At 37.0% G+C, this 27,604-nt stretch overlaps 1 protein-coding gene across 2 annotated transcripts in view; it reads left to right on the forward strand.

Moving 5' to 3' along the window:
* The first annotated feature begins 2,838 nt into the window (after nucleotides 1-2,838).
* Nucleotides 2,839-27,604, forward strand: part of GABRA4 (gamma-aminobutyric acid type A receptor subunit alpha4) — a 73,544-nt gene continuing 48,778 nt past the window's right edge. The window contains exons 1-7 of one of the 2 annotated variants that reach the window (XM_058299100.1): nucleotides 2,839-3,336; nucleotides 3,711-3,829; nucleotides 20,814-20,881; nucleotides 21,987-22,207; nucleotides 22,317-22,399; nucleotides 24,953-25,096; nucleotides 26,367-26,519. In XM_058299100.1, coding sequence (XP_058155083.1) covers nucleotides 3,251-3,336; nucleotides 3,711-3,829; nucleotides 20,814-20,881; nucleotides 21,987-22,207; nucleotides 22,317-22,399; nucleotides 24,953-25,096; nucleotides 26,367-26,519 — 874 coding nt within the window. In that variant the 5' untranslated portion in view covers nucleotides 2,839-3,250. The remainder of the gene's footprint in view (nucleotides 3,337-3,710; nucleotides 3,830-20,813; nucleotides 20,882-21,986; nucleotides 22,208-22,316; nucleotides 22,400-24,952; nucleotides 25,097-26,366; nucleotides 26,520-27,604) is intronic. The other variant, XM_058299106.1, reaches the window with a different exon arrangement.

The raw sequence follows: 27,604 nt of genomic DNA on the forward strand, positions 1-27,604 counted from the left end.
TGATATTTTACTGAAGGTACTGTTCTGCCACTTGCTTTTTTGTTTACATTACATTCTTGACATTTAGCCATATAGATATTTATACCATATTTCCTTAATTTTAATTGCTGTATTTATGCCACAATATAATGTACCCATTTTCCAGTTAGTAGACATTTAATTTGTTTCTAATTGCCCAAATGACAAACAATGTACCACTTTTAGGTGTCTCCTTATGAAAATGTCGGACAGTTTCTGTGAGCTATAAATCAGAAATGAAATTTCTTGGTCACAGGATATGAACATGTTCATCTTCAATATGTATATTGCTAAACTGTTCTCCAAATTGGTTGTGTTAGTCCCATTTCAGTCTTGAAACAATAAACCTTAGTCCATATTATTGTGGTCTGTATTCATAGCCTTGAGAATATAATGAAAGCTATGAAACAACCCACCAACAAATGTACATACTGACCTGAATACACGATTTTGTATTCATTTTCAGGGCATCTCATGGGTATTACGGATGCCTCAATGCCCATACTCAGAATTCGGCAGCAATGTTATATGCATTATTTGCATTTCATCAAATCAGGTGTAAAACAATATGTTAAATTTATAATATATGATTGGCTTGACATAATGATGTTTGGGAAGAGTGTACTTGGATTCAATTCAAAGTCTACTAAACATAATAATGAAAGGCTTATGATAACTTCAAAGAAGGAACTTATACGTACAGTTTTAACTCTTTCATACTTCTGCACAGCTATATGGGCAATTAGAAGAATCCATTCATAATAAAAATCTGAACCAATATGGAGAGGAATTTATATAGAAGTTAATCACATATTTAATGACATTTAACTTACGGTAGAAAATAATCATATTTAATATTTGTAATTTAAGTTAAATTGTAATTTCTGGGAATGTTGGATTTATTTTAAAATGCATATTTAAAAGAATTATGCTGGTTTAAGACTTCTAGTAGAAAAATCCAACATAAAATCTCTTTAAGTAATATAAAGAGTAACATAAATGAAAGGCTGTATAATAAAATGAGGTATGAATGTCTTTTCTATTATCTTTGGATGATTTTAAATATTATAAAAATGTAATAGGAAGTACCTTCATTGAAGGGAGAAATCTTCTTTTTATCCCTTTGAAAGGATTAGTTTCACACATTTAAAACTGGAATTTTAAAAATAAATTTAACTCCAAGATGTGGAACTTCTTTTTCCCATTGCCATGTATTTTTATGTTTTGATATGAATATGTTTTACATGAAAATTGTAAGGAAAAGTTATCTTCAGGAAACATTTAGGTTTTAAAGAGTAAGAAGGCATTAAGATTGGAGAAATAATATATCATATAAAAATCATATAATGTATATACTATCAATGTTCATGTGGAGACTCTGTGGAGATAAATACTTTTATGGCATATTTGAGGAATATGCTATTACCTCAACTTTTTTCCCAAGAGAGTGAGCTTGAAATTCATCTGAGTTAATTGAGATAGACCTGGGAGCAAGCAATTCATTAATTTGTTTAATTGCTCATTCGACAAATATGTATTGTCCTCCTGCTATGTGCCACACTATAATGAGAGATAAACACAGAGGAACAAAAATTGTATGGCCTCTGCCCTCATTGATATTGAAGTCTACATGGGGAGAATGATACAGATGGAATTAGGATGAAGTTCCACAGATGTCATGACTGAAGCAATTCAAAGTATCATGAGAGCACATACAATGGCTCTTAGTGCAGTTTTGGCAGCCAGAAAAGGCTCCCCCTCAGCAATGAAAGCTTTAGTCAGGAGACTGAAATAAACAAAACCCTCACATCCCCCTTTAATATAGTTTTTTTCCACATCCAACAAACCCACCAATCTTCGCAACTTGAACCATCAAAGTTCTAAACAGAACATAATTGGTACCTGGTCCCAGGAACCTAGCATTAATGGAAATTACTTTGGTCATTGATCTGTCATATGAAAATTCCGGCATACATCATGTGAAAGATATTTTATCTCCTTTGAACAGTTAACATTTGAACAATGTCTTTTGGAAGTGCTGATCTTTATTCAATAAAATACTAGAGGTACAGTGCTTACTGTTTCCTTTCCAGGGAACTAAAACGTGTTCCCCTGCACTTCTATTTATGAATTCTCTCCCCCTCTCCCTCCTCCTCCCAGGTCTCTTCTCTCCTACACACACATACCCCACTCACACTCTTTCTCTTCCTCCCTCCCCCACCCCCTCTTCTTCTCCCAAGCCATCCTTTATCTTTCCCTAGAGCAAGTGACCTATGGAAGTCAGTTCCAAGCTGAAAAAGGAGAGTACAGACAGTCAGACATGAAAGTTGACTTCTGCCAGGTGTAGCCTGTCTCCTCCTCCCCCTTGCCCTCCAGTAAAGGATGGGGCTGCAGAAAGGACAGCGTGGACGCAGAGTGGGGAGGGTATAGTAAAGAGATTTGATGTCTTTAAAGCAATCACTTGGCAAATGCGGTGCCTACAGAGTCTACTTCTTAACAATTTAGCAAGTCTGTCCGTGAGTTGTAACGTCTTTTACCAGAAAGAATCTTATTATTTTTCCACGGAATCTGGGGAGGGTCCCAAGAGTTGTCTCGGTCCCGACTTGCTCTCTCGCCCCTCACCACTGTCCCAGCCTCCTCCCGCAGCAACCCCAGGCGTCCGCCCCTTCTCCACCTCCAGCCTTGAAAATGGGTACTTTAAACAAACAGGTCCTCGCATAACCTAACTGGAGAGGAGCTTCATTGGTTAGACACGAAGCTCAGCGGGGGGCTGGGAGCGGGATGTGGACGTTAAGCCTGGATGTGGGCGGGGCCCAGTTTAGGGACGAAGGTTTGCAGGTGCAGGAGGAGGAGCGGCGAGGGACCGTCACCCTTTTCCCTGGAGTTAAAGATCAGCACAAACTTGCTCAGCCTCGAGCGGCGGCCGTGCCCCTGTTAACCCCTGAATCTTTATGGTGAGGGCACGAAAGGGTGTGGAGCGGTACACCTAGCCCTACGTACACACTGGAAGCTCAGCGAGAAAAGCAGGGGGCGAGGACAGGCAGGTTCCGCCTCCCCCTGGCCCGCGTGCACACACACGCCCACCGCGGCTCGGGCTGGCTGAGCGCGGGCGAGTGTGAGCGCGAGTGTGCGCACGCCGCGGAGAGCCGCTCTGCCCTCTCCCCTCACCCTGCTCAGGGCATCTTGAGAGCCTGGAAGCGTGAACAGGCTTAAAGTATGGCATGTTGCAAAGATGGTTTCTGCCAAGAAGGTGCCCGCGATCGCGATGTATTCCGGGGTCAGTTTCGCCCTCCTGCACTCCCTGTGCCTGGCGGCTTGGTGAGTTCTCAGGGGTGCTGGGGACGGGGGGGGGGGGGGGGGGGGGGGAAGGTGAAGTGACAGCTACCGATCTTCTCCGGTGTCCGGCCCCTCGTAGGGCACAGCGGCCCCTCGGGTCTCCGCTGTCAGGTCAGGGGCCAGAGCCAGGATTTTCCTTGGCGGCGTAGAGGCGGAGAGCTGGAGGGGCGCGGGGTTCAAGGAGCATGTGGGTATTGGGGTGAGCTTTTCCTGCCCGAGTCTCCTTTCCACATCCCAGCCCCCAGCTCTGCCTCCTTTAGCTTGGGGCAAGCGACTCTCTCCCTAAAACAGAAACCTTTTCCACCTGTTCTCTAATGGAGTCTTCGCTTCCTTCCCCCCCCACCCCCCATTTGCAGTTTAAACGAAACCCCAGGCCAGAACCAAAAGGAGGAGAAATTATGCCCGGAAAATTTTACCCGCATCCTGGACAGTTTACTCGATGGTTATGACAACAGGCTGCGTCCGGGATTTGGGGGTATGAACGATTTCAAACGCGCAAGTGTGTCCTGTCTGTCCCTCTCTGGGTCTCGGTCTGCCTGTCTGTCTGTCTGTGGGAATACTATTAGGTATGCTTCGCGTGCAAAAATGAAAATCAATCTCTCCCTTTCCCTCTCCCTCCCTCTCTGTCTCTCTGTTTCTCTGTCTCTCTCTCTCTCTCCCCTCCCCTTTTCTGAGACCTATGACAAAAAGACCGCCCCCACCTGTACTTTCCCATCTCCCTGCTCCCTCAGCGGCTTTGCATCTCCCCCACAGTAATTACCTCCTGGGACCTGACTGCTGGGTAGAAGAGGTTGGAGGGGCAAAGTGGAAAAAATAAAAAAGGCAACTAGGGGCTCAACTGCCCAGCAGTGCAGCCATGCTGCGCCCTGAGAGCGGAGTTTCCCTGAACACGGCCACTTTGCTCTCTGCTTGGAGCAGGTTGCACTCGAGGGAGCTGCTCCCAAGTCCCTAGCCCTTCCACATGCCCATTCCTCTGCCAAAACCTCGACCAGTGTTCTACCTAGGACACAAATCTGGGGCATGACGCTGCCTGCTGTGCTGGAGAATCCAGTCCCTTCCTGTTCCAGTAGGATCAATTTTTACTTCCATTGGGACCGTCCAGGGTGCATTTGCTTCCCTCCTAAGACTTTGGAACCACAGGCGTTTCAATCTTATTCCTTCCTCAACAAACATTTTTCTAGGACCTAAATCAGGCATATCCCCATCAACAATGCTGCTGCTCTTTTTCATATTCATATTTCCTCTACCTACCTCATGAGCTTCTGTGCTGCAAGGAATGGCTAGGCACTAGGCCACTGATGTCTTAAGATATGATTCTTGACCTCAGCCATCCTTCCACTCCAGATCAGAGAGGACATGTGATTTGCTAGGGACCAGTCATAGGGTCTGCTCAGGTCTTGTGTCTGCAAAGTCCCTGTTCTTTACACTACATGGAGCTAGTTACTCTTGAGGAAATGAGTTGAAAAAGACGTAGGCCCACTCTTAAAGGAACTTACCTTCTAATGTAAAAATGGCAACAATAATGACCATTAGAATTTTATTTATTGAACTTTTCATATGTGTCAGATAGAGTTATTACTGTATAACCCTCACAACCCCTCTGAGAGAAGCTATAACCTTCCCCATTTTACAGATGAAGAAGGAGCAGTTTAGGAAAGTAATTGGCCCAAGGTCACAGAGTTAGTAAGTGACAGAGGCAGAATATGAATTCAGGTCTGGCTGTGTAGGAAAAGACACAAACAAGGAGATTGAGATAGTATTGGACACTATGTGGCAAGTTTCACATATTATTAATAGCTCAGAGGAATTTTCTGTTTTGTTTTGAAAGTGTATAGTAGATGGATTGGAGAGTAGAGAAAGTAAAAAAGTGGGGCGCATGACATTCTCATGATAGGGGACAGCATTAGATATGATGTGGAAAGAATGTGTTCCTATGGGGAGAAGAGAATTGCTTTGGCGGGGGCGCTCTGAGGTTAGAAAACATCTTTGGAGAGAAAATAGAACTGGATAGAGTAGAGCTGGGTGATTCTTTAGAAACTTTCTAGTTTTATTCTTCTTATTTAACAAATGCAGACACTGAGGATTAGAAAGGAAAAGTGAGTTTTTCAGGAGCACATTGCAAATTAGTGATAGGCTGGGTTCAGGTCTTCTGAATTGCAAACCGATTTTCTCTGGATTTAATTCAGAAGGTTATGGGGAGCCAGTGAGGGTATTAATTCAGTCTTGGCGTGTTGACATTGGTAAAGACGGATGAGAAGGATGAAAGATTTTCCTGAATCTTTTCATATTGCCTCTCCAGGAGGAGGTTGCTCTGCACTGCACTTGCAAATTTGCACATGCAAATTTGAAAAGAGACTTCATTACAGAAGTGAATCATTTGGTAATGTACGATCTTTCATACATGACTGGGAAGTTATTTTAAATATAGATCTATGGAGAATGTTTCAGATGATATAATATCATTTAAGGCAATTTTATATCCTTTAAAATGTACTTATTTGCCCATGAAGATTTTGAACTTGATGTTTCAAGTAAAGGGAAAAAAAACCAAAAACAACAGAAGTAATACATTACATGTAGTTTAAATATGCATTAGAGAATTAACATTCCTGGAAAAAAGTGAAAAGTTATAAATAAAACTATATCATTTTACTATTACATGTTGAAAGTTAAAATAATATCTTCCCAGTTGATTAGAATGCAAGTTATAATTCAAAAGAAAGGGGGGATGAATTGTAGATGGATCCTTTTTATCTTTTTGCCACTTATTTCCCGCCTAACATTATCTAGACAATAAAATGAATGAAATCAATCTATGTAAGCCATTACTGGGTTTTAGTTAACTGCAACATGGCTGAAACGTCTCAAGGGCATTATTAGTCACTTTACTTGTTACTGCCAAGTGATTTGTATTACCCACCTGGGGATACTATTATAGCTTTATGCGAAGAGACTTCAAGTGTTAGTAGTTGATTAATCATTAAACATTTACTACTTTGCACTTTTTTTGGCTCTACTCATAAATATTTGTGGTAAATGTGATTCATTTTTTAGAAGTGGGTCATTCTGTTTAAATGCGTAGTATTCCAAATGTGAGGAGGAATAGTAATTATCACCTGCGGAAAACGTGCAATCTGTTTACAAGAAGTTATAAATGTGCACTCCTGAAAATAATAAGAAAACGTATTAGCACACATTCTTAGATGCCACAATCCTGATCCCTTCTTTGACATGTTATACTTTGTGGAAAGTTTGACATTCTGAAAATACAATGAAACAATTCAGATTTTGAACAGTATGCTATAAATACGAATTTACTTCCTGGTTCCTCACATCCTACTTCTACTCTTTGTGGAGCATTTACTTTATATCTGTTTATACAACTTTGCTGTGTTCCATTTAAAATAAAGATAAGAGCAAAGATTTGAATTGAAATTGGATGGTTTGTGATTGCTCAGTAGGCTAGGCAAGGATTGAAATAGATTTGGAAACTAAATTACATATTTTTAACTCAGCAGCACAGCTTGCAATGGGGAAATAAAAGGAACTGAAATGATTCTCTTCTTTTCATCCCTCCAGGATCTCCTCTCCCTTGTGTCCCACATTCTCCCTTTGGAGGGGAAAAGGGGAAAAGGTGAGAAGGAAGGAGGCATGGTGAGAGAAGCTGGATTGGAACTTCTGAAGGAGTATAGTTCTTTCAGCTTCTGACAAACCGGTCTGCTATCATTTTGAAGTAGCTTGCACCTGCTTAGAAGTGGCGCACAAGTGAACACTTCTATAAAGGAACTAGAAAATTATTCTACCATGCTCTTATCCATTTTCAACACTGTGATAGGCCTTCTTAAAAATGCATAACTAGGGTATGAACCACCAGGAGATAGTTTGGGAAGCTTGTTCTTGCCCATTTTCCATTTATTAAAGAGTTACACAGCCTTTTATGTATGTCAATCTTTCAAAGACATATTATCTGGAATGGTAAATGCTCCAAATGTAACTAGTTGCCCTGGATCACCTTCCATAACTTCTCTGAAATAGAAAAGGGGAATTAGGGTCAATTTTGCAAGGTTGCTCACCAACATAGTAGTGCTTCACGTTAGCGGAGTCTTCTACAGTTTCGAAAACATTTTCATATATAATAGTAAGGTTATCACAACAACACTAATTGATAAGCAGGGTAGGCATCACCACTCTGTTAGCGAAGAGGCTAAGGAAAGTTCAATGAATTGCCCCAAAACCATATACATGGTAATTGACAAAGTTGCAACTCCACATTTCAATTCTTCAAACTCTTAGGCTATTGCTACCACCACTTTTAAGCCTTTCTTGCACTACTGTTTTCCATTGTCAAATTTTCCTGAACATGCCTTCTTGTTACTAAGTTAAGTAGGTCATTGAAATAAGGAAAACTGAATTTCTTTCAAAGGAGTGAAATGATAAATTTTATTGTAAAGTTTTAATAGCATTTTTAAATGGAAAAGCAAACATGGAACATTTTATACATTTAGTAAATTTGGAATATTTTTACACACTCATTAAAGCATCCTTGCAGGATTTTCAAATTTCCTACATCCCATCTTAAAAAATTAAAGTGTCATGTGCTGGCTTTATTACTTGAAGGTCAACAGAGATCTATTTTTTTTTAAATATAAAGATTACAAGAACATTTCAAGTCCATGGAGGAACAGAAAAATATCGCTTTATTATTTTCTAATATTCATACGTCTCTGATATGTCACATTCATTCATTCATTCATTCATTTAACCAATATGTCTTGAGAGCCTACTATGCAACAGAAACCATGTTAAGTTGTGAGGATATAACTTTGAATCATATACAGGCCTTCATGACTTTATAATTAATCTGTGTAAAGAGGCAAAAGTAACAAAGAAACAAAATATTTACACTAAATGCTATTGGATGATCCAATTGGATGCTAAAATAGAGATTAAATTGAGTGAGAAATCTATTTTAGTAAAGGTGGTAAAGCAGGACTTTAAAGTTGAGACTTGAAGGTACCAGGCATAAGAAGAGTAGAAGAACAGTTATTCTCAAGCAGGAAAAGCGAAAGTGCAAAGGTTCTTAAGGTGAAAGTAGATTAGTGTGATTTAGGCATTGAAAGGATTATGGTGTGCCTGTAACCAGAGAGCAAGAGGAAGAATCTCACAGGATTAGGCTGGGGAGGTAAACGGAGGCCAGATCCTGCAAGGACTTTGAGGATTCTGTAAAGACTTCAGATTATTCTCTTAGTGAAACTGAATGACCTTGGAGTTCCTTAAATAGAAGGCTGGCATGATAGACTTAGATTGTAATGTGATGCCTCTAGCTGCTTCCTGAAGAAAGGTTTGGAGAAGGAGGTGGGATTAGTAAAGGTAGACATAAGTGGATAAAATTGAGATATATTTTAGTGGTAAAATTCAATGAAGAATTGGTGTTGGTTAGGATATGGGTGGCAAGGGAAAAGGAGAAATTTTTTAAAAATGACACCTAGATTTCTATTTTGAGAAAACTGGGCAGAGAATGATATTATTTAAAGTTGAGAGAACTGGGGAAAAATCACAAAGGGAAGGGTGGGAATCAAGAGTTCATGTTTGGTCATGTTGAGCATGTACAACATCTGAGCGATTATACTTGTCTGGAGCCCAGAGGGGATGTATGTCTGGAGATAATGCAGAACAATTATCAACTTATAAAACTATGGAATGGTTGTCTAGAGAGGAGCAGAGAGAGAAAAGAAGAGTCCAGCACCAATCCCTGAGGAAGGACAGAAAAGGTAGAATTATCAAAGGAAAATGAGAGAGAGTAGATGGTGAGAAAGGAGGTCCATAAGGAGTATGTGAAATTATAGAAGCCAAACGAATGGAATGTCTTAAGAAGGAAGGATGAGGCACCTCATAATACTTATGAGATATTAAATAAGATGAAGACTGGCCATAATGAGATATTTAAATTCATTCTTTTTTTTTCTTCAAATATTCATAAATCACCTAATATGTGCCAGGCAATATTGTAGGTGGCACTGGGGTACTTTAGTGAACAAAAGAGGCAAAATTTACTGCCCTCAAGAGCTGACATTCTGGTAGATAGGAGAAAATTAGTAACAGAAATAAGTAAAATAAAAAGTATGTGAGATGTCTATAACTGCTATAGGGTAAAATAAAGGAGGTTGCAGTTTTTAACAAGTTAGTTAGGTAGAAGACTTATTGAGAGGGTGATGTTTGAGCAATGATCCTAAGTAGCTATGAGAGTAAGCCATATGCGGGGTGGCATCTTCTGGTTAGAAGGAACCATAAGTGCAAACATGCTGAGCAAGGAAGTCAGTGTGGCTGCAGTAAAGTTTGATGGGACAAAGGAGTAAGAAGGGGTCAGTGAGATAAAAGAATGAGGTTAGTGTAGAGCTTTGCAGGCCAGTAGAGAGTTTACTTATATCTGAGTAAGTAATTGGAAGGATTTCAGCAGAAACTAGACCTAAACTAATTTTTAAAGGATCACCTTGGCTACTGTATTAAGAACAGGCAGTCTGGGACAAGAGCAGGTGCAAAGCAGTTTTCACAATAATCTATGCTAGAGATGATGGAGACTTTGTCAATGCCACAGGCAAAGAGATTTGGAAAGCTGTAAGAAATGGATGGTTTCTGACTACAGTTTGAAGCCAAAGTCAATGGTGACAGCTAAAATGTGGGATGTGAGAGAAAAGGAGGTGTTAGAATGACTCCACAGTTTTCTATTTGAACACCTAGAAAAAGGACTTTCCAAGACCGGCAGAAAAAGAGCAAGGGTGTGGATGTAAAATCTGAATGTGCATGTTAAGTTTGAGATGCCCATTAGAATTCAAGTGGAGATGTGCCTAGTATCCAGGGTAGAAGGGTATGCCAATATGAATTGTATTTAAAGCAATGAAACCAAAGAAATTACAGGTGATTGAGGGTGATAGAGAAGTAGGGCAAATATTGAACCCCAAAGCCTCCAGGATTAAGAGGTGAGGAGAGATGAGGAGGCACTCAGTCCCAGAAAGACTGAGATGTGGCCTGTGAGGCAGGAGAGAAACTTAGAGAGTGTGTGCACTGAATATTAAGTAGAGGAAAGTGTTCTAAATAGGAATAGAGATTGATCAATTAAGTCAAATGCTACTGACAGATCAAATAAGATAAGAACTTAAAATTGATTTAGCAATATCTCTCCCTTCAGTGATTTTGACAAGAGTAGTTTTGGTAGCCTGGTGTGTGAAAGTCTGAGTGGGTAGGTTCAAGAGAAAATGTGAGGGATTGTTTCTGGCCATATGTAAAGGGGAATAGAGAAATGGTATGATAGATAGAGACAGAAGTAGAATCAAGAGAACTTTTTTTTTAATGGCAGAAAAAAATGTATTTCGTAAATGCCAGTGGGAATAATGCTGTAGAAAGAGAAAAATTGATGACATTGACAAAAGGAATTTTGGTGGGTCCTGGGCATGAAAACCAGATTAATAATGGATGATGGAGTGAACAGGAAGGGAATAATTGGAGGTGGTGTGTACAGATCCCTCCTCCCCCAAAAGTAGAGCTATGGAAAGGGAGCAGAGAACAAGAAAAGCTGTTGTTGTTTAAGACTAGAAATACCATAATATGTTTGCTTACTCATGGAAATAATCTGGTAAAGGATAGCCTAATATCAGAGTGAAGGGAAGGAACAACCTAAAGAAAGAAGTGATTAGGAAGACAAGAAAGGATAGAATCCAACATTAATTTGCTTTCTTATGCTTTTGGTTTGACAAAAGACATGTACTGATGTTATTACATATTTATATTTGTTTAGTTGCAAGGGTATGAAAAATGCATTTCCTGAAACAAGCATTATAAACTCTAGATAGAAGACATTACTAATTTGGTGGGTATTTAGATAATACTTCACTGGGTTGTTAGATTCCTTTTATATTAAAAATACATCAACTTACCTTTGTATGTTATTAAACAAATAGCTGCTTTATTCTCTAGGGCTTCGTTAATTAGTGAATAAGTCTCAGGTACATAGAATTAGATTCTGGATTAATAATCCATGGTTCAGAACACACTCATTATCAGTCCTTTCATATCCTTCTTTTCATTCATTTATCTATCACTTCATTCATTTATTATAATATAACAAACACCAGTTAAACCATCAACCAACACAAAGACCTTGACAACAACTTGTATTTTGCTGAATTCTTCCCCATCTGTCTTAGTCCTAAGGCTGCTGAAATGGAGTATCACAAACTGGCTGGTTTAAAACAACAGAAATTTATTGGCTCACAGTTCTGGAGGCTGTAACTACAAAATCAAGGTATCAGCAGGGTTCTACTTTTTCTGACATCTAGAGGGAAGAATTTGTCTTCTCTCTCTCTGGTGGTGGCTTGCTGGCAATTCATGGAATGCTGCCCTAGTCATCACATGGTATGCTCCTCTCTACTCGTGTGTGCTGAATTCTCCCCTTCTTATAAATGTAAATGGATTAACCCCTCTCCTCATCCCGTTTGGCATGATCTTAACTACCACATCTTCAAGGATCCTATTTCCAAATGAAGTCACACGCATGGGACTGGAAGTTACGACTTGAACATATTCTTTTGGAGAACACAATTCAACCCATAGCACTATCCTATCTTCCTGTTTTCCCCACCCAAAGTAATTACCATTCTGAATAATTTTTAAAATTAGTTCATTGATTTTCTTTGACTATTGTTTTATCTCACCTTTCATTTTCAAGTATATTTTAAAAATTGAATTGTTTTAAACATGCTTTTTATATAATCTTTTTTAAAAGTATTTTTTTCTCTCTCTTTTTTTAAATGTTACATTTAAAAAAAGATATAAGAGATCCTCATATACCCCACACCCCACCCATCACACTCCTCCCACATCAACAACCTCTTTCATCATCATGGGACATTCATTGCATTTGGTGAATACATTTTGGAGCACTGCTGCACCACATGGATAATGGTTTACATTGTAGCTTACACTCTCCCCCTTTCCATCCAGTGGGCCACATGGCAGGCATACAAAGTCCAGCATCTGTCCCTGCAGTACCACCCAGGACAACTCCAAGTCCTGAAAATGCCCCCACATCATATCTCTTCTTTCCTCTCCCTACCCTCAGCAGCTACTGTGGCCACTTTCTCTACATCGTTGCTCCCATTACTAATCACAATAGTTCCACAGTAGAGTATCAGTAAGTCCACTCTAATCCATACTCTATTACTCCATATTGTGAACCCTGGGATGGTTATGTCCACTCCACCTCTATCTCGAGAGGGCACTTAGATTCCATATGGATGATGGATGCAATTCTCCTGCTTGCAGTTGTAGGCATTCTCGGCTCCCTGGTGTGGTGATTGACTTTCTTGACCTCCCTGTTAGCTGGCCTGAGTAAATCCAATGAACTGGAGGGTAGGAGTTGCAAGTTTTGCTGAGGCTCAGGGCAAGTCTGCTGAGTCTCCAGAAAAGAGTTGGGAGGTCATCAGAGGGGTCACCCTTATGCACACCTCAGTAGGATCCCAGAGACAGCCAAAGTAGTTACAACCCCAGGTACTGGCTCTCCTGAAGGCTACAGAGACCCACAGGTTCTATGGTCATGGCACATGGCTATGGAGTTCAGTGCCGTGTAAGTTGGCTCACTTTGGAGTTTGTGTTCCTGAGTGTGATGAAGTTGGACTCAGATGTGACCTTTCTACACATGCCTCTTCTGTCACTTTTACTGAACCTGTGGTTGGCGCTGGGGTTGGTGTATACTCAGGAGACCTGAACCTCTGGACTGTCTATATAATCTTTTGATAGTTTTTTCAGTTAATTTTATCTTGCTAAGATTCATTCTTATTGTTGCATATTGCCATAGATCAATCATTTTTACTTCTGTGAGATATTCGCATTGCATGGAAATCAATCTTATTCATCTGCTCTGTTGGCATGCATTTTGCTTGTTTCCAAGTTTGTGTTGCTACAAATTTTCTGGCCCAAATTTCCTGCCATAAATGTGCAAGATTTTCTTTTGAATATATATCCTTGATAGGATTTTTCTCATTCTAAGTGTAGGAGGGAGTTCAACTTGGTGAGATAATGCCAAAAAGTTTTCCATGGTAATTTCACAAATTCCCGTTTACAGTGTATATGAGATCCAGGATCCACATGCTATTTAACACTTATTATGTATGTGTGTGTGTGCATTTGTATGGCCAGCAGAATACTTGAAGTGGTATTTAATTGTGAAATGATTTGCACTTAATAATTATTTGGTTGACCATCTATTCAAATCTTTATTGACCACAAGGATTTTTCTTCTCTGAATTGCCTGATTTCATCTTTTGCCCATGTTTTATTAGGTTGTTCTTATTGATTTGATGGTTTTGATTATTTACAACATAGTCCTGGATTGATAAAGGATCATAAGACACAATAGGCACTAATATCTAATGTTATCTAAGTAAAAGAAATGACTGGAACCTGATAGTTTGCTACGCTGTTAGTAAAAACAGTGGATATGTTGGCTTTATTACTAGGAATGTTGGTATCTCTATATTTTGTAAAGGGCAAACAAAATTAGAGATTTCTTTAAGTATTTTGCTAAGAATCCTGTTGTTATTCTAATGCTTAAGTACTTTCAGTCTCTTATTATTGGAGGCACATCAATAGTGTTCTGAAAGATGTAGCTGGATGCACAGATTTAGAGGACTCTAAAAGTGGAATGTTTTTTAAGTGTATGGTTGAGAAAGTAATATAGAGAACAAGGATTAACTATTTTAAATGTCAACAAAACCACATAAGAGATTCTACCACAGAACCACCCATTCACCACTAACAAAACCATCTTAGATCATATTTCCTGGTATGACAGAAAATTGGACACTAAGCTTGGAGAAGAAATTAAAAAGTGATGTCATTTTCTCAGGCATATCTTGCTAAAGTAAAATAAATGGCAATAAATATGCTGTTATTAGTGGTTTTCCCACTTTTCAAGCAACTTACCAAAGAAATAGGATTTTAAAATAAAAGATGTCTTTGATGTTACAAAAATGCTTGTAAAATTATCGGAAGAAATTCCTCCAAGCACAAAATTATCTGGTTTCTATGTAATTATGTTCTTAGTAAGGTTGATTTGAACATCTTAAACAGTAGCATTTTAGAGGTAGCATCTCTAAGAATTATTCTTAATTGCATAGTGACCATTATTCATTGTAAATTGGTTTATTGGAAACCTATTACATTTAAGGCCACTAATTGTGTCTGGTAGAGGATACAAATGTAAATAAGATACAGTTTCTGCTTTAGTTGGGAAAATTTTTTGATTTAACTGACATAGCAAATGAATCCCAATAATTTCTCCTTCTGAGAGTTTTAAAAATCGTTCCCAGAGATTATAATAGAAGCACAGTCAAGTGCTTGGTTATTCACCATCTAGTATGAGCAAAATTACACTAGTTTGGGACTTCAAAGGGTACTAAGACTGTCTTTGCTCTCAAGGAAAGAAAGGTAGACCCAAGCCAACTGTAACAAGAAATGCTACAGAAAGATAGTTCAGAAATGACTCCTGAACAAAATAGGAAATATAGGTATGTTGTGTTATGTAATAGATATGAGCTGTTATTTTAGGGTATAGTAGAGTGTAGTAGAACTAGAACACACTTTGTAGATCGATAGAAGGGGGTTAGAATTCTGACTATGGCATGTAGTATTTAACCTCTGTGAGCTCAGTTTACAGATTCATAAAATTGTAATGACAATACTTACCTTGAAGGGTGCTGGCTGGATAAAGTGAGATATCATATTGGGAGAGCCTATTATCCTGCCAGGTCCAAAGTAGGTCTTCAATAAATTGAAATTATTATATCTCCATTTATTGTTATTTGGGGTCGGAGGGGGAATCTATCCCCTGTGAGCAGTTACAAACATCTCTTCCTCTTGACTTTCTACCTCCCATCCCCAGTGGCATATCTCTAGACCAGGCCTCAATCACCTGTCAACTGGACTAGTGTAAGAGTCTTCTTCTTCTCTTGCCTCCCTATCATTTATTGTCCATTGTCCAGACAGCTGCTAAAGTTATTTTTTTAATGTAATTTAGATCACATAATTTCCTTACTTAATACCCTCAGTGACCTCAGAATGATTATGGGGAAAAGTCAAGCTTCCTACCACTCATAAAAGCAGAGGCAGAGCCAGACTGAATAACAGAGGAAGAAAGCCAGGGAAGAACATAGGAAAAATGATTAATCCTTTTACGTGTCTTCCCATCTTTCACTGTGATTTCTATAAGTTCGTTTCCACATAGTTTTAACCATATCACCTTAACATATATTCTAAATATGTTACTTAAAAGATTCCACTTTTCAGAATATGGGATCCTGGATTATATGCTCAGTCCACTGCTTCCTGGTTTTCACTCTGTCTATGGGCTCACATTTTTTACCATTCTCTTCTTCATTTGCTCTGCTCCAACCATTTATTTCTCTTTTCTTGTCCCAGGACACACTAAACCCTTTCCCACCTCTGGGCCTTTGCATTTGAGTTCTCTCTGCCTGGATGGCAGTTAATTCTCCCAGCTCTCCTGATGGCTCATGCTCATCCTCTAGGTCTGTTTAACAGTCATTGCCTCACCTTTTTTGTTCCTTCTTTGGCACGATGACATTCTGTCATTTCATTTTTTTCTTTACTATTTATACCCTGACTCCTACAAAGACATGTTAAGTTCTTGAGCCAGGGGACGTATGAGTATTGTTTACCACTGGAGTGCCATACCTAGCAGTAGAACTTGGCATACAGCAGGAGCTCACTAAAAAATATTGAATGAGTGACCAAAGGAAATCCCTTTACCAATCATGTTTTTTTTTTCAATTTCGTTCAGTCTCAAAGAGCATTTTCTGTGACAGTCATAAATTCCCATCGTGCTTTCTTCCTTTTTTGATTCACTGTAATTAACGACTTAGTAAACCATATTTCTGAGATTACTTAGAAGTGGTGGCTTCATGGTAAAACTAGATGTATATTTTCCAGGATAATTTCAATTGTTGAGAGAAAATGTCTATGACAGCTTGAAGAGGATTTGGCATTATGAAAGTTGATCTGAATTAGAAATTGACACAACTCTGAAACACATACTCAGTACTGGACTCATTCTTTCACTGAATTCTTTCCATGAAATTTTTATAAATTAATATGCAAAACCTTATTTACAGCAGTTTATGTTCCTCTTAATGGTAATTGGTTATTTTAGTTTACTGCGACTTTTCTGTGTCCAATAACCCTATGTATTAATTTTAGATATTAACATTTTTCCAAATAACACTATCCACAGTGATTTTTCTTTTTTTTTTAAAGATTTATTTTTATTTATTTCTCTCCCCTTCCCCCTACCCCCTTGTCTTCTCTCTGTGTACATTCCCTGTGTGTTCTTTGTCCGCTTGCATTTTTGTCAGCAGCACTGGGAATCTGTGTCTCTTTTCTTTGCATCATCTTGCTGCATCAGCTCTCCGTGTATGCTGCGCCACTCCTGGGCAGGCTATGCTTTTTTTTGCGTGGGGCAGCTCTCCTTGAGGGGTGCACTCCTTGCGTGTGGGGCTCCCCTACACGGGGGACACCCCTGCATGGCACCACACTCCTTGTGCACATCAGCACTCTGCATGGGTCAGCTTACCACATGGGTCAGGAGGCCCTGGGTTTGAACCCTGGACCTCTAATGTTGTAGGCAGACACTTTATCAGTTGAGTCAAATCTGCTTCCCCCACAGTGATTTTTCAAGACTTTAAAACTTTAAGTGCCAGTCTTAGCAATGAAAATTCTATCTGCATTTATTTTTAAAAAGCACTGTAAACATTTGTGCTTGCTGGAATAATAGAATATTTTATTTTCATGTCAAGAGTCACTGTTTGTTTGCAAGTTTTTAGTGTATATTTCTTTGTATAATTTCTAGATAGTTACCTCTATAAGAAACCTACATTTTGTTTCCTTAAGAATAAACACTAAATAGCTCAGTATGTTTTACAAACATACAAGTATTTTCAGTCAATTCTTGAAGTCACAGAGAAATTTTGAAATGGGATGAATTTTAGGGCTAAAGTTCAACCACATCATATCATATATTTTTCCACCTAAGGTCAGACAGCCAATTAGTGATTATGTGGAACTAAAAATCTCTTGACTTCTATTCCAGTCTACTTTCCTCTACACTAATAGTTCAGCAAGAGGATAATGGATGTTATGAGCAAAGCTTCTATAGTCCAATAAATATTGGGTTCTAGTTAAAAATTAAATAGGTTCATAGATTTATTTACTCAGAGAATTTAATATTCTAATCATTTTATGGAATTTTAGGAGAGGCATATGGGGGTGCATAGTACCTTTTGATGTATTTCTCCACATAATGTTCCCTTGGAAAACTCTGCACCAAACATTTCTGTTTGACTTTGTCTATAGTGTAATCTCAACTGAAGTCTCCTCAAATAATATAAATTAAAAATTATTTTTGGTAGCTTACATATATAATGCTTAAAATATAAAATACTTAAAGGAAATATGTTTTTCAGAGTCTGGTGTTTGTTTTGTCTTAGCTATATCTTTTTAATTCTTATTTTTAGTCTCTATGTTAAAATAACATGGTCCCCAAATAGACAAATATCCTTTCATTTCTAGCAAATGATGCTTTTATGCCAACTCATAATTCTTAAAGATAATTTTTGTCTTTATGACTTTTCCAAGGCCTTTCTTTTCCCAAGTAACTACTGAATGAATATATACAGAGACAGGCTCATTTTTTCACTCTCTGATTATTATTGGAGAAAACTAGGCATGGCCTACATATGTTCAGAGATAATAGAGAGGTATCGTCCTAACTTCATCACTATCATGGAACAGGATCTGTGAGAATCACAAATGGATTCTTCTCCCAAAATTCAGCCAGATTCTCTGTTTCAGACTGGCAAATCCTATTTCTTGATCTCAGACCCTCAGCCACAGACTGTTTTTTGCCTCCAGGTATTTCCTTTTTTTAAAGTATAGCCTATAATATATAATGAACACTTGGATAATACAGGAAAGAATGGTTTCAAATTAAATTGTTTCATGAAATGGGAGACAATTTTATCCATATGATCATATTAAGTTAAATTAAAATAATAACATAAGCAAATATTGAGATTATAATTCTAAACACAAAAACATTTTCCAAGAATCATTGAACAATAGCATATTATTTGAGAGTTCTAAAATGCCTATTATTGTCATGAAATCATTATAATTACAAAAATTCGCACACATACACACTTTAAAATAAATTTCTAAGTAAAAATATCATTATCCTATTTCCTCTTTCCCTAAGCTTCCCTCGTTCTCATGGAACCCATACAGCATAAAATTTTTATAGAACAGTGTTTAGGAAATACTATTCTAGACAGGTGTACACTGTCTATAAACTATAGAATAAGTGAACAGTATGTCATCTAGCAACTTGTTAGAAATGCAAATTGTCAGACCCCACCTTAAACCAACCTAATGGACAAATCTGGGGTAGAGTCCAGCAATCTGTATTTTAGCAAGCCCTCCAGGTGATTCTGATGCAGATATAATAAAAATTGAGAACCACTACTATAAACTAATCTTCAAAGTAACTTTTAATTTCTCAAGAATACTGTCAGTTAGTCAGCATTGAAATTCCCCGCCTTAATTGTTCTGAGTTACTTATCTCCCCTTGGCCTGACTTGCAGTGATATGTGTGTGTTCTGCTTTTTAATATTTTACAAGGTCCTTAAAAACTTACAGAGTGATTTTTCCTAGTCTTGAACATACTTAACTGGATCTCTGTCTTCTAGGGTTCAATTCACATCACCTGCTTCCTAAATTATCTAATTTTCCCTGAAAGAATTTGACTTTAGAGAGCTTATTAATACCATTTTTATTGTTTTTAACAATTTCTAATACACATAAAAATTCAATTTTCTCACACTTTCTCTTTTTCACAAAGGTGTTATTTATTTTTTAATTAAAATTCACAACAGATGAGTCTGATCTATACTTTTCTTCTTACTACAATTCCAAAGGATATATCCTTCAAGAATGATCTCATTCTCCCTTAAAATTTCTTTCTTTGTGTGACTCAATCTTCATTCTTTAGAGTAAGAAATGTTCTGAGTTTTTATGAGAAATAACATGAAACCTAGGTCATTAAGCATGTCAGCTGGTCTTTGCCTTTTTGGACATAAATCTAATGGCCCCGACAGTATCCAAGGAAAATATTTTACCTTGTAGCAGATGTTATTCTTTCCAGTGTGGTGAATCTAGTTCCTGGCCATACAGTGTTATAAGCAATTCGTTTAAGGAATGATGTTCAAAAGGGCAAAGATTTTTATATTTTTATTAGTAATAAGATGCTATATTACATATATTACTATCATTATTATGAATATGTTATGTTCTGGTTACTGAAGCAGGTGATTTATATATATTATCTCAGTTAATACTCATTAAAACCTTTGCAGATGAGACTACATGACTTGACAAAGGTCATACAAGTAGCCAGATTTGAACTATCTCCAGAAATTCTGAGTTTTAGGCCTCCAGGAATCATGCTAAACCCAGATGGTGGGAATGTTCTCTTGTCTAAAATCTGTGTCAGTCACATTGTCTTGATGGTCCCATCTTTTTCTTCTGACAAAAACACCCATACATTTGCTCATTAACCAGCCTTATTTAGATACAGGAAAATATATCAGCTGTGGCCATTATTGGAAGCAAAAGGAAATTAGCAGTTAATGAGTACCTCCATGAAAGAGTCACTGTGTTAAATGTCACATATGAGCAATTTCACCTGATTTCTATCAACTCTCTTGCCAGAAATATGTTATTTCTGTTATCAAGAGGTTAAGCAACTTGCCCAAGATCACACAGCTCTTAAGTGGTAGAGCATGAATAGTTTTTATTTAAAGGAGCATGAATAATTCTGATTTAAAGGAAAATTTGTCTTTGATCCTAGTCACCAGTGGATGCCTCACTTATTGTTTAAGGTGACAGGAATCATTTTTGTGCTTGAGTAACTTACTACTATCCTCAGCTTTCCATACATTCCTTGCAGCTGTTATGGTTTTCCTCCTCCTCAGACCCATGGCCTCAGTCCCTCTTTTTCAACAGCTCACTTCTTTATTAGAGACCTATTAGATGATGGACTATAAAAAATAAACAGAAGTTAAAAGCTTTTGTATCTCTGCCCTGCCTGTCTAATAAAGCCCAAGGGTGATGTATCTTTGAAGAAACAGGTTCTTGGTAAGTAATTGGAGTTTCTTCTTGGCTGTAAATAAAGTTTCCTGGTTTCATTATACTTTTACCTATATTTATCTAGCTGAAAATTTAGAAAACTTGTAAAAACATGATAGATCATATCTTTATTTACTCTTTAATTTTCTCACCCACCCAGGCTGTAAAATTGGTAATTATTTTTTCACACTTATTTACTTCAAACCTACTAGGTCCTGTTACAGAAGTGAAAACTGACATATACGTCACCAGCTTTGGACCTGTTTCTGATGTTGAAATGGTAGGTATTTGGGAAAATTAATGTAACTGTTGAGGTTTGAAGAAAATATGCAGAAAAAAAGGCAATTCATTTTTATTTTGTTGTCAGTTACACGAAGTTAGAAACTCAAGTAACAATCTAGTTCAACTCAAAAGTTTATAAGGAGTAAGACATTGAATTTGCTTTACAGCTCAACCATTTGAGTATGTTTTGGTTTGGAGTCATTCTCAATAAAGTAACTTTCTTGTTTTACTAGTTCCCATACAACAGCCTCATGTTTAATTTTTCTGTCCTTTCTACCTCCTCCTACCCATCTTTCTTCTCTTCCTTCTCCTCCTCAGGGGGAGAAAATTAGAGACTGTAACTAGTTTGGGCATAAAACTATATTCTATTCCTAAAAGACTTGCATTACAACACTAGATGTTGGGCCAGTTGCTGGTGTGTCTGTGTTCTCTGTCTCTGTCTCTTTCTCTCTCTCTCTGTGTCCTTCCTCTCTCCTGTTCTCTCAGGCTTAAAGAGCTTAGAACATCAAGCACTGGGTTAGGGTAAATTCATCCATTCAGTTGTGCTCTTATATCTTTAAAATATTTAGTTCACATGCCAAAGAAGCTAGTTTACTTTTTTGTCTTTGACCCTAGGCTCCTAGTAATTTCAAATCTTTGAGTTACTTGGCTAATTTTAATACATTTAGGGAACATAAATTTCTCCTATCTTTCATATTTTTTATTTTGTCTTAATGAAATGGCTACAATTTTATGTTTAATTATGTAATGATATTTGTTACACATTAACTCCTTTTGCTACCTGGTCTAAATTAAAGTGCAACTGTAATTACTTGCTGCTGGCAGTTTTATTAAATTACAGTAATTATTCTTGAATGATTAATATCTATGGTAACTTGTCTAACTAATGAAGAAAATTAAGGAATCAAGATGGACATAACATGTTTAATTGCTGAGAATCTTTTTGTGCCATTGATTTAAGATAATTTATGCTCCATTAATTTCATTTTTATTTGGGGCAGTATTTTTTATGAGTGGGAAAGAGGAAAGGACTGAATGCACTTTTCTGATATTTATGTGTAGTTAATCTGTGAGTTGAATATGCCACAAACTACTTTCCCTAGGAATATACAATGGATGTCTTCTTTAGACAGACGTGGATTGACAAAAGACTAAAATATGATGGTCCTATTGAAATTCTGAGATTGAACAATATGATGGTAACAAAAGTATGGACCCCTGATACTTTCTTCAGGAATGGAAAGAAATCTGTCTCACATAATATGACAGCTCCAAATAAGCTTTTTAGAATTATGAGAAATGGCACTATTTTATACACAATGAGGTAATCATTTACTTTCTTTTTTTTCTTTCCTTCCTCCTCTTTTTAATGGTTCTATAAAGTTATTTTTAAGAAAGGACTGATTTTGTTTAATTGCATTCTTCCATCATAGACTCACCATAAGTGCGGAATGTCCCATGAGATTGGTGGATTTCCCCATGGATGGCCATGCCTGTCCTTTGAAATTTGGGAGCTGTAAGTTACATTAAAAATGTTTTTAGAATTTTTTATTTTCTCCCCCATCCTGATATTTATATAAGGCATGCTATTTTCAAAATCAAATATTGACATTATTGTCCATGATAACAAAAGACCAAGGTTTGCTTTTTAGGATACTGTATATTAACTAGTATTTTTAAATAAAGAAATAAAACAATTCCTCTGCCCTTCAGAACAAAACCCATTTCTTCAGAGAGAGCCTAGGCAAACTGACTCATAATTAATTGAGTGGTGGTCTGTGATGAAATTTAGAGACCTCTGAACTCTATGTTCTTAGTGCTTGGTGTAACATAATGAGAGAAAATAGGTTTTTTCCTTTCCTAATTAAACAGTTTCTGTTGCTTATAAAAGACCACAGAAGGTTCAGGTTTCTTAACATGTCATAAATTAGTAAAACATAAACAGTACTATTAGTATAAAAGTGGCTGTAGCAGAGCAAAAGTGCAATAGGAGATATGATCTGAGATGTAGGCAGAGTGAGATCCTACCATGTATGGATTTTCTTCTAAAGTCATTGTGAAGCAAGGGCAAGGCATGCTTTCGCAATATCACTCTGGCTTTTCTAGGAAGAAGGGAATGTAGAGAGACTAGAATGGAAGCAGAGAAGAGTTTGAAGGCTATGGTATTGATCCAGACAAAGATGGTGGTGACTCAGATTAGGATGGTAGTAGAGGGGTAGTGTGAAAAAGACGGAGTTTTGATAGTTTGTGGAGGTGAAAGCAAGAGGATGAAATGAATATATGGAACTGAATACAGAGTTCTTTTCCTCAAGCTCCCTTCCCTGAGATGGCAGCAGAATGTAATTGCCTCTTCTAATGTCTGCCTCAAACGTTTGATTCAATCAGAATCTACCCAAAATAGATGCTGGCTTTTACTATCACTTCAGACTCTTAGTTGCACTGATTTTGAAACTGTTGCCTGTTATTATCATTGCTCATTGCTTGACTAAATGAGAACCCACAGCCACCATTCTTTTTATAACTCCTAGTAATCACAATATTCAGTGGCCTAACTAGAGGGTCATTTGCTCTCAGTGATCTAATAAGAGTGAAGATAAAAACAGACAAAAAGGGTAATCTTACTGGGGCCAGAATTAAAATCCAGGCTGTAATAACTTAAATTTTATCCAAGGTAGTTTTTATCTAAAGGAAGTTCTTTCCATTAGATAAAATCACTCAGAGAAAGTGATTTTCTTCACAATGACTTGAATGTAATAGATGTTCAAGCAGTGCTTGTATAAAATAATGAAATCACACCCTGGAAACTGATGCTTTTGGACTGGGAATTTAAAAAGAGTGGTGCATCATACTCAGCAAATAAGGATCCTTCATTACTCTGGAAGGAGAAAAATACCATTTAACTATGATTACAATTCATAAGAATGAGGAAAAGCTGAGAAAGAAAATGATTATTCCGTCAATGTAGGGCAGCCAAGAGGAGGATACCTGATTTAAAGTATCATGTGCACAAACATAGCATATAGGGTCTTTAACATATGGCAAAGCATGAATAAACTTCAGGAGTCAATACTGACACGTGAACGTATATTGCTGAATGATAATGTAAGCCTCATAGTTCGTTTTGCCAAGTCATTTGTAAAGAAAGTCCCTAGGTGTCCCTTCCTTTTGAGATAAAAATAATTCTACCAAGGTCCTACTGTGCTCTAGCCAGTTTAGGAAGGTTTGAGTGATGTGGAATACAATTCATTTGGTTCTTTTGAACTGATTTGTGTGTGAGCTAAGCTATCTGTTCTAGATAGACTAGTATGCAAGCAGCTGGTCTTCATTTCCACTAAACGTGGAATAATAGAAAATGGGCTTAAATTACCATTGGGAGGGATTTATTGAAGTTGGAAGGGAAATGTCTTGATTGTAAGAGTTTCAGAGTAGTGGAACTGGTTGTGTAATTATATTCCCTAAGCTTTATAAACTGCATAGCCAGTTGTCAATGCAGAATGGTTCCCAGTTTAGGGATTGCCCAGAGGCAGAGTCTGGAATAGGTGACCCCTGGAGAGCTCTCCCAACCTTAGGACTGGTTTTTGTTGTTGCATTATTTAGGCAGCATCTGGTACATTCCTAACTGGAAGAGATGCATGAAGATGGAAGAAGTCAGTATTGGTCAAGCACTGCAAATGAGTTAGAATTAAAAGATGTAGCGTAGCAGTTTGACAGTACGTTTTTGGAGAGTTTAATATTCTGTCTTTCAACTGCTTATCCTGTTAGTATGGAAACATTTCCAAGTGCATTCATGTATGTGTAACGTTTTAGTTGCCTTAGTTTTAGTCTCCCTGCCTCCAATTCTTTGTCATTAAAAAAATGAAAGAAAAAGAAAAAGAAATACTACTGAGCTTCAAGGCTGTTTATTTAATCTCCAGTTTCTAAATCTTGAATGTGTCTTGAATAAATCATAATGATCATTGTTTATCATTTATTCATTCTTTCCTGAACATGTGTAATATTTTTAAATAGTCACTGCCAGTTCTGAAAAAAAGGAGCACTGACTCTAACCTCATTCTGTGCTCTCATTCAGATGCGTACCCGAAGACTGAGATGATCTATACCTGGACAAAAGGTCCTGAGAAATCAGTAGAAGTTCCAAAGGAGTCTTCCAGCTTAGTTCAGTATGACTTGATTGGACAAACAGTATCAAGTGAAACTATCAAATCAATTACGGGTAAGATGTTTAACAATTAAAGTCATTATGCTACTTGGCATTAGCAATGCAATTTTGCCTTAGCCTTTTCATTGAATAGTGTTTCAGGGAAGCCAAACAAACAAACAAATAAACAAAAAAGAAATAGAGTTGGTACATAAATCCCATTTCAGGATTTCTTTATATTTATAAATTTTCATTTAAAGTGGATAATTAATTGTGAGTTGGTGAGATGTGAGAAATGAATTGGTTTTCTTATTCAGAAATGAAAGTCGGTAATCAAATTTACTAAAACTACTTTCATCACAGAATTAAAATGCAGGAAGTCTGATCACTGATTTTTGAATGCTAGAATTACCTGATTTTTGTACTTGCCCCCAATCTTTTTCTTTATCTTGCCCAATTTTGTGCTGTCCCCACTTTTTCAAAAGAAGAAGCAAGTCTAAAGTTTAATTATGAAGAATCTTAAGGGTATAAAAGTTTTCACAAGGGTAGATGAATGATTACTATTGACAACTCTCAGTTTATATTTGCTCTTGTGACATGAATGGAAAGAAACATAGCATTTAGTTTTTTTCATTTTTAATAGGGGAAAAAACTGCCAATTACTTCTTGTTCTGACTAATCCTTACATATACATATCAGCAGAAAAAATATTTTCTAAATAGTGACATTCATAATCTAATATGAAAGTGGGACTTAAAAGATGTCTGGGAGGGTTTGAGACTACTGAATGTTGGGCTCTACATCTATGACTAAGGCTATTGCTTCCTAAGTAACTTTCTTAGTGTGTTCCTTTCAGATATAAGATTACAAATATGTATGAATATCTATCAGAAACCTCACAATTTTTTCACTTATTAGTTTTTTAGGTTTTGGTCCAAATGCCAATAAAACATGTGCATATTTCCATTTGTTTCTTATGATTTCTCCATAAAATTATATCTAATTTCTGCTCTCAAAAATGTTAAAAATGAAGGCTAATTGCTTTAGCAATATTAGACCTTCAAAATTTTAAAAAAGCACTGTAAGAATGTTTTTTTTAAAAGTTATAGCCCAGTTTATTAAATTGCTAAATTACTACATGAAACCAAAACATTTTTCTGTGTAATCATGTTTATTATCATTTCCCCTGGGTTAAGAAACTACATACTTCTCAATGTTTGAGTTGTATGCACAAAAAATAATTTCTTGGCCTGGAATACTATTGGTTAGAATGAAATATTATTATCAAGCCATTGAAATATTGCTGGTAGAACCAATAACACATTTTCCTCTGTTTTATTTGTAGGTGAATATATTGTTATGACGGTTTACTTCCACCTCAGACGGAAAATGGGTTATTTTATGATTCAGACATATATTCCATGTATTATGACAGTGATTCTTTCTCAAGTTTCATTCTGGATAAATAAGGAATCCGTCCCAGCTAGAACTGTATTTGGTAATTATGTTTCATTTCTTCTATCCCTCCCCCCTCCACATTATAATTTGATCATGATTCATGAGAATAGCATTCATTTCTTAGAAAGCATTTAATAGTCATATCAGGCTGTACTGTATGAAGAATCATATAAGGCCTCTTTTTATTCTAGCTAATAAAAAAGAATAAGGCTTGGGGGAATAGACAGTCCATCCTTTCCTTTGGGTCCCCATCAGATTTCTTTTGTTGAGAACCAGGTATGTGAAGACTAAGCGTGACTTTAGATATCATTTCACTCCCAGTGATAGTCTTGGACTCCTGGCTACATGCTGTATAACTGAGTTGAAATATATCTAAGTGTTAATATGAAATTCACTGGGAGCTTAAAATAAGACAAAAGTCATGGCTGAATTAATATGAAAGACTCAGTATGGTAAAATAAAATAAAATAGTGTAATTTAATGACGAGGAAAAAATGCAAATGGTTTAACTGCATTGATTTGAAAGGTATTATGTGTTTAGTTTATTAGCTCGTTATTATAGTCTAAGTAATTCTTTTTATTTTTATAGTGGTTTCCTATATATGGTATTTTAAACTATATGAAGCCTAGAAAATGTGATTTAAAATATTTTACAGCTGTTAATAAGTCTTTTGCATATTGTCATATTTTAAACAACATTAGATATGACACTACTTATTTAATTTAATATCAAAATTCTTTCTCTAGTTACTGTGAGTAGCAAAATCATTCAGTGATGTGATAAGAAGGAAAATGATCAGATTTTCTTAGGAATGGAAGTATAGTCCCCACACTAGATGCCTAGTTCCCTTTGCTTCTCTATTTGGTGGAATCAAAGCCATAGTGTAATATCTCTTATCACAACAGCAGAAGGGATGCTGATAAGAAGTAGGGGCAGTGGGAACTACTGGTGCTTGTCATCCCACCTCCCACCCTTTTAAAGAATGGTTGACATGGGGGGTGGGGACTTTAGTGTCTGCAGTGGACCTGAATTGGGGTTATTTCCTCCCAAAATCTTAAGGTTCAAACAAGAAGGTACTGGAATCATACCAGGAAAACTTTACAGAAGGGTTAATGCTGTAGGCT

Source organism: Dasypus novemcinctus, chromosome 1, assembly GCF_030445035.2.
Source record: "Dasypus novemcinctus isolate mDasNov1 chromosome 1, mDasNov1.1.hap2, whole genome shotgun sequence".
NCBI classification, from domain to species: domain Eukaryota; kingdom Metazoa; phylum Chordata; class Mammalia; order Cingulata; family Dasypodidae; genus Dasypus; species Dasypus novemcinctus.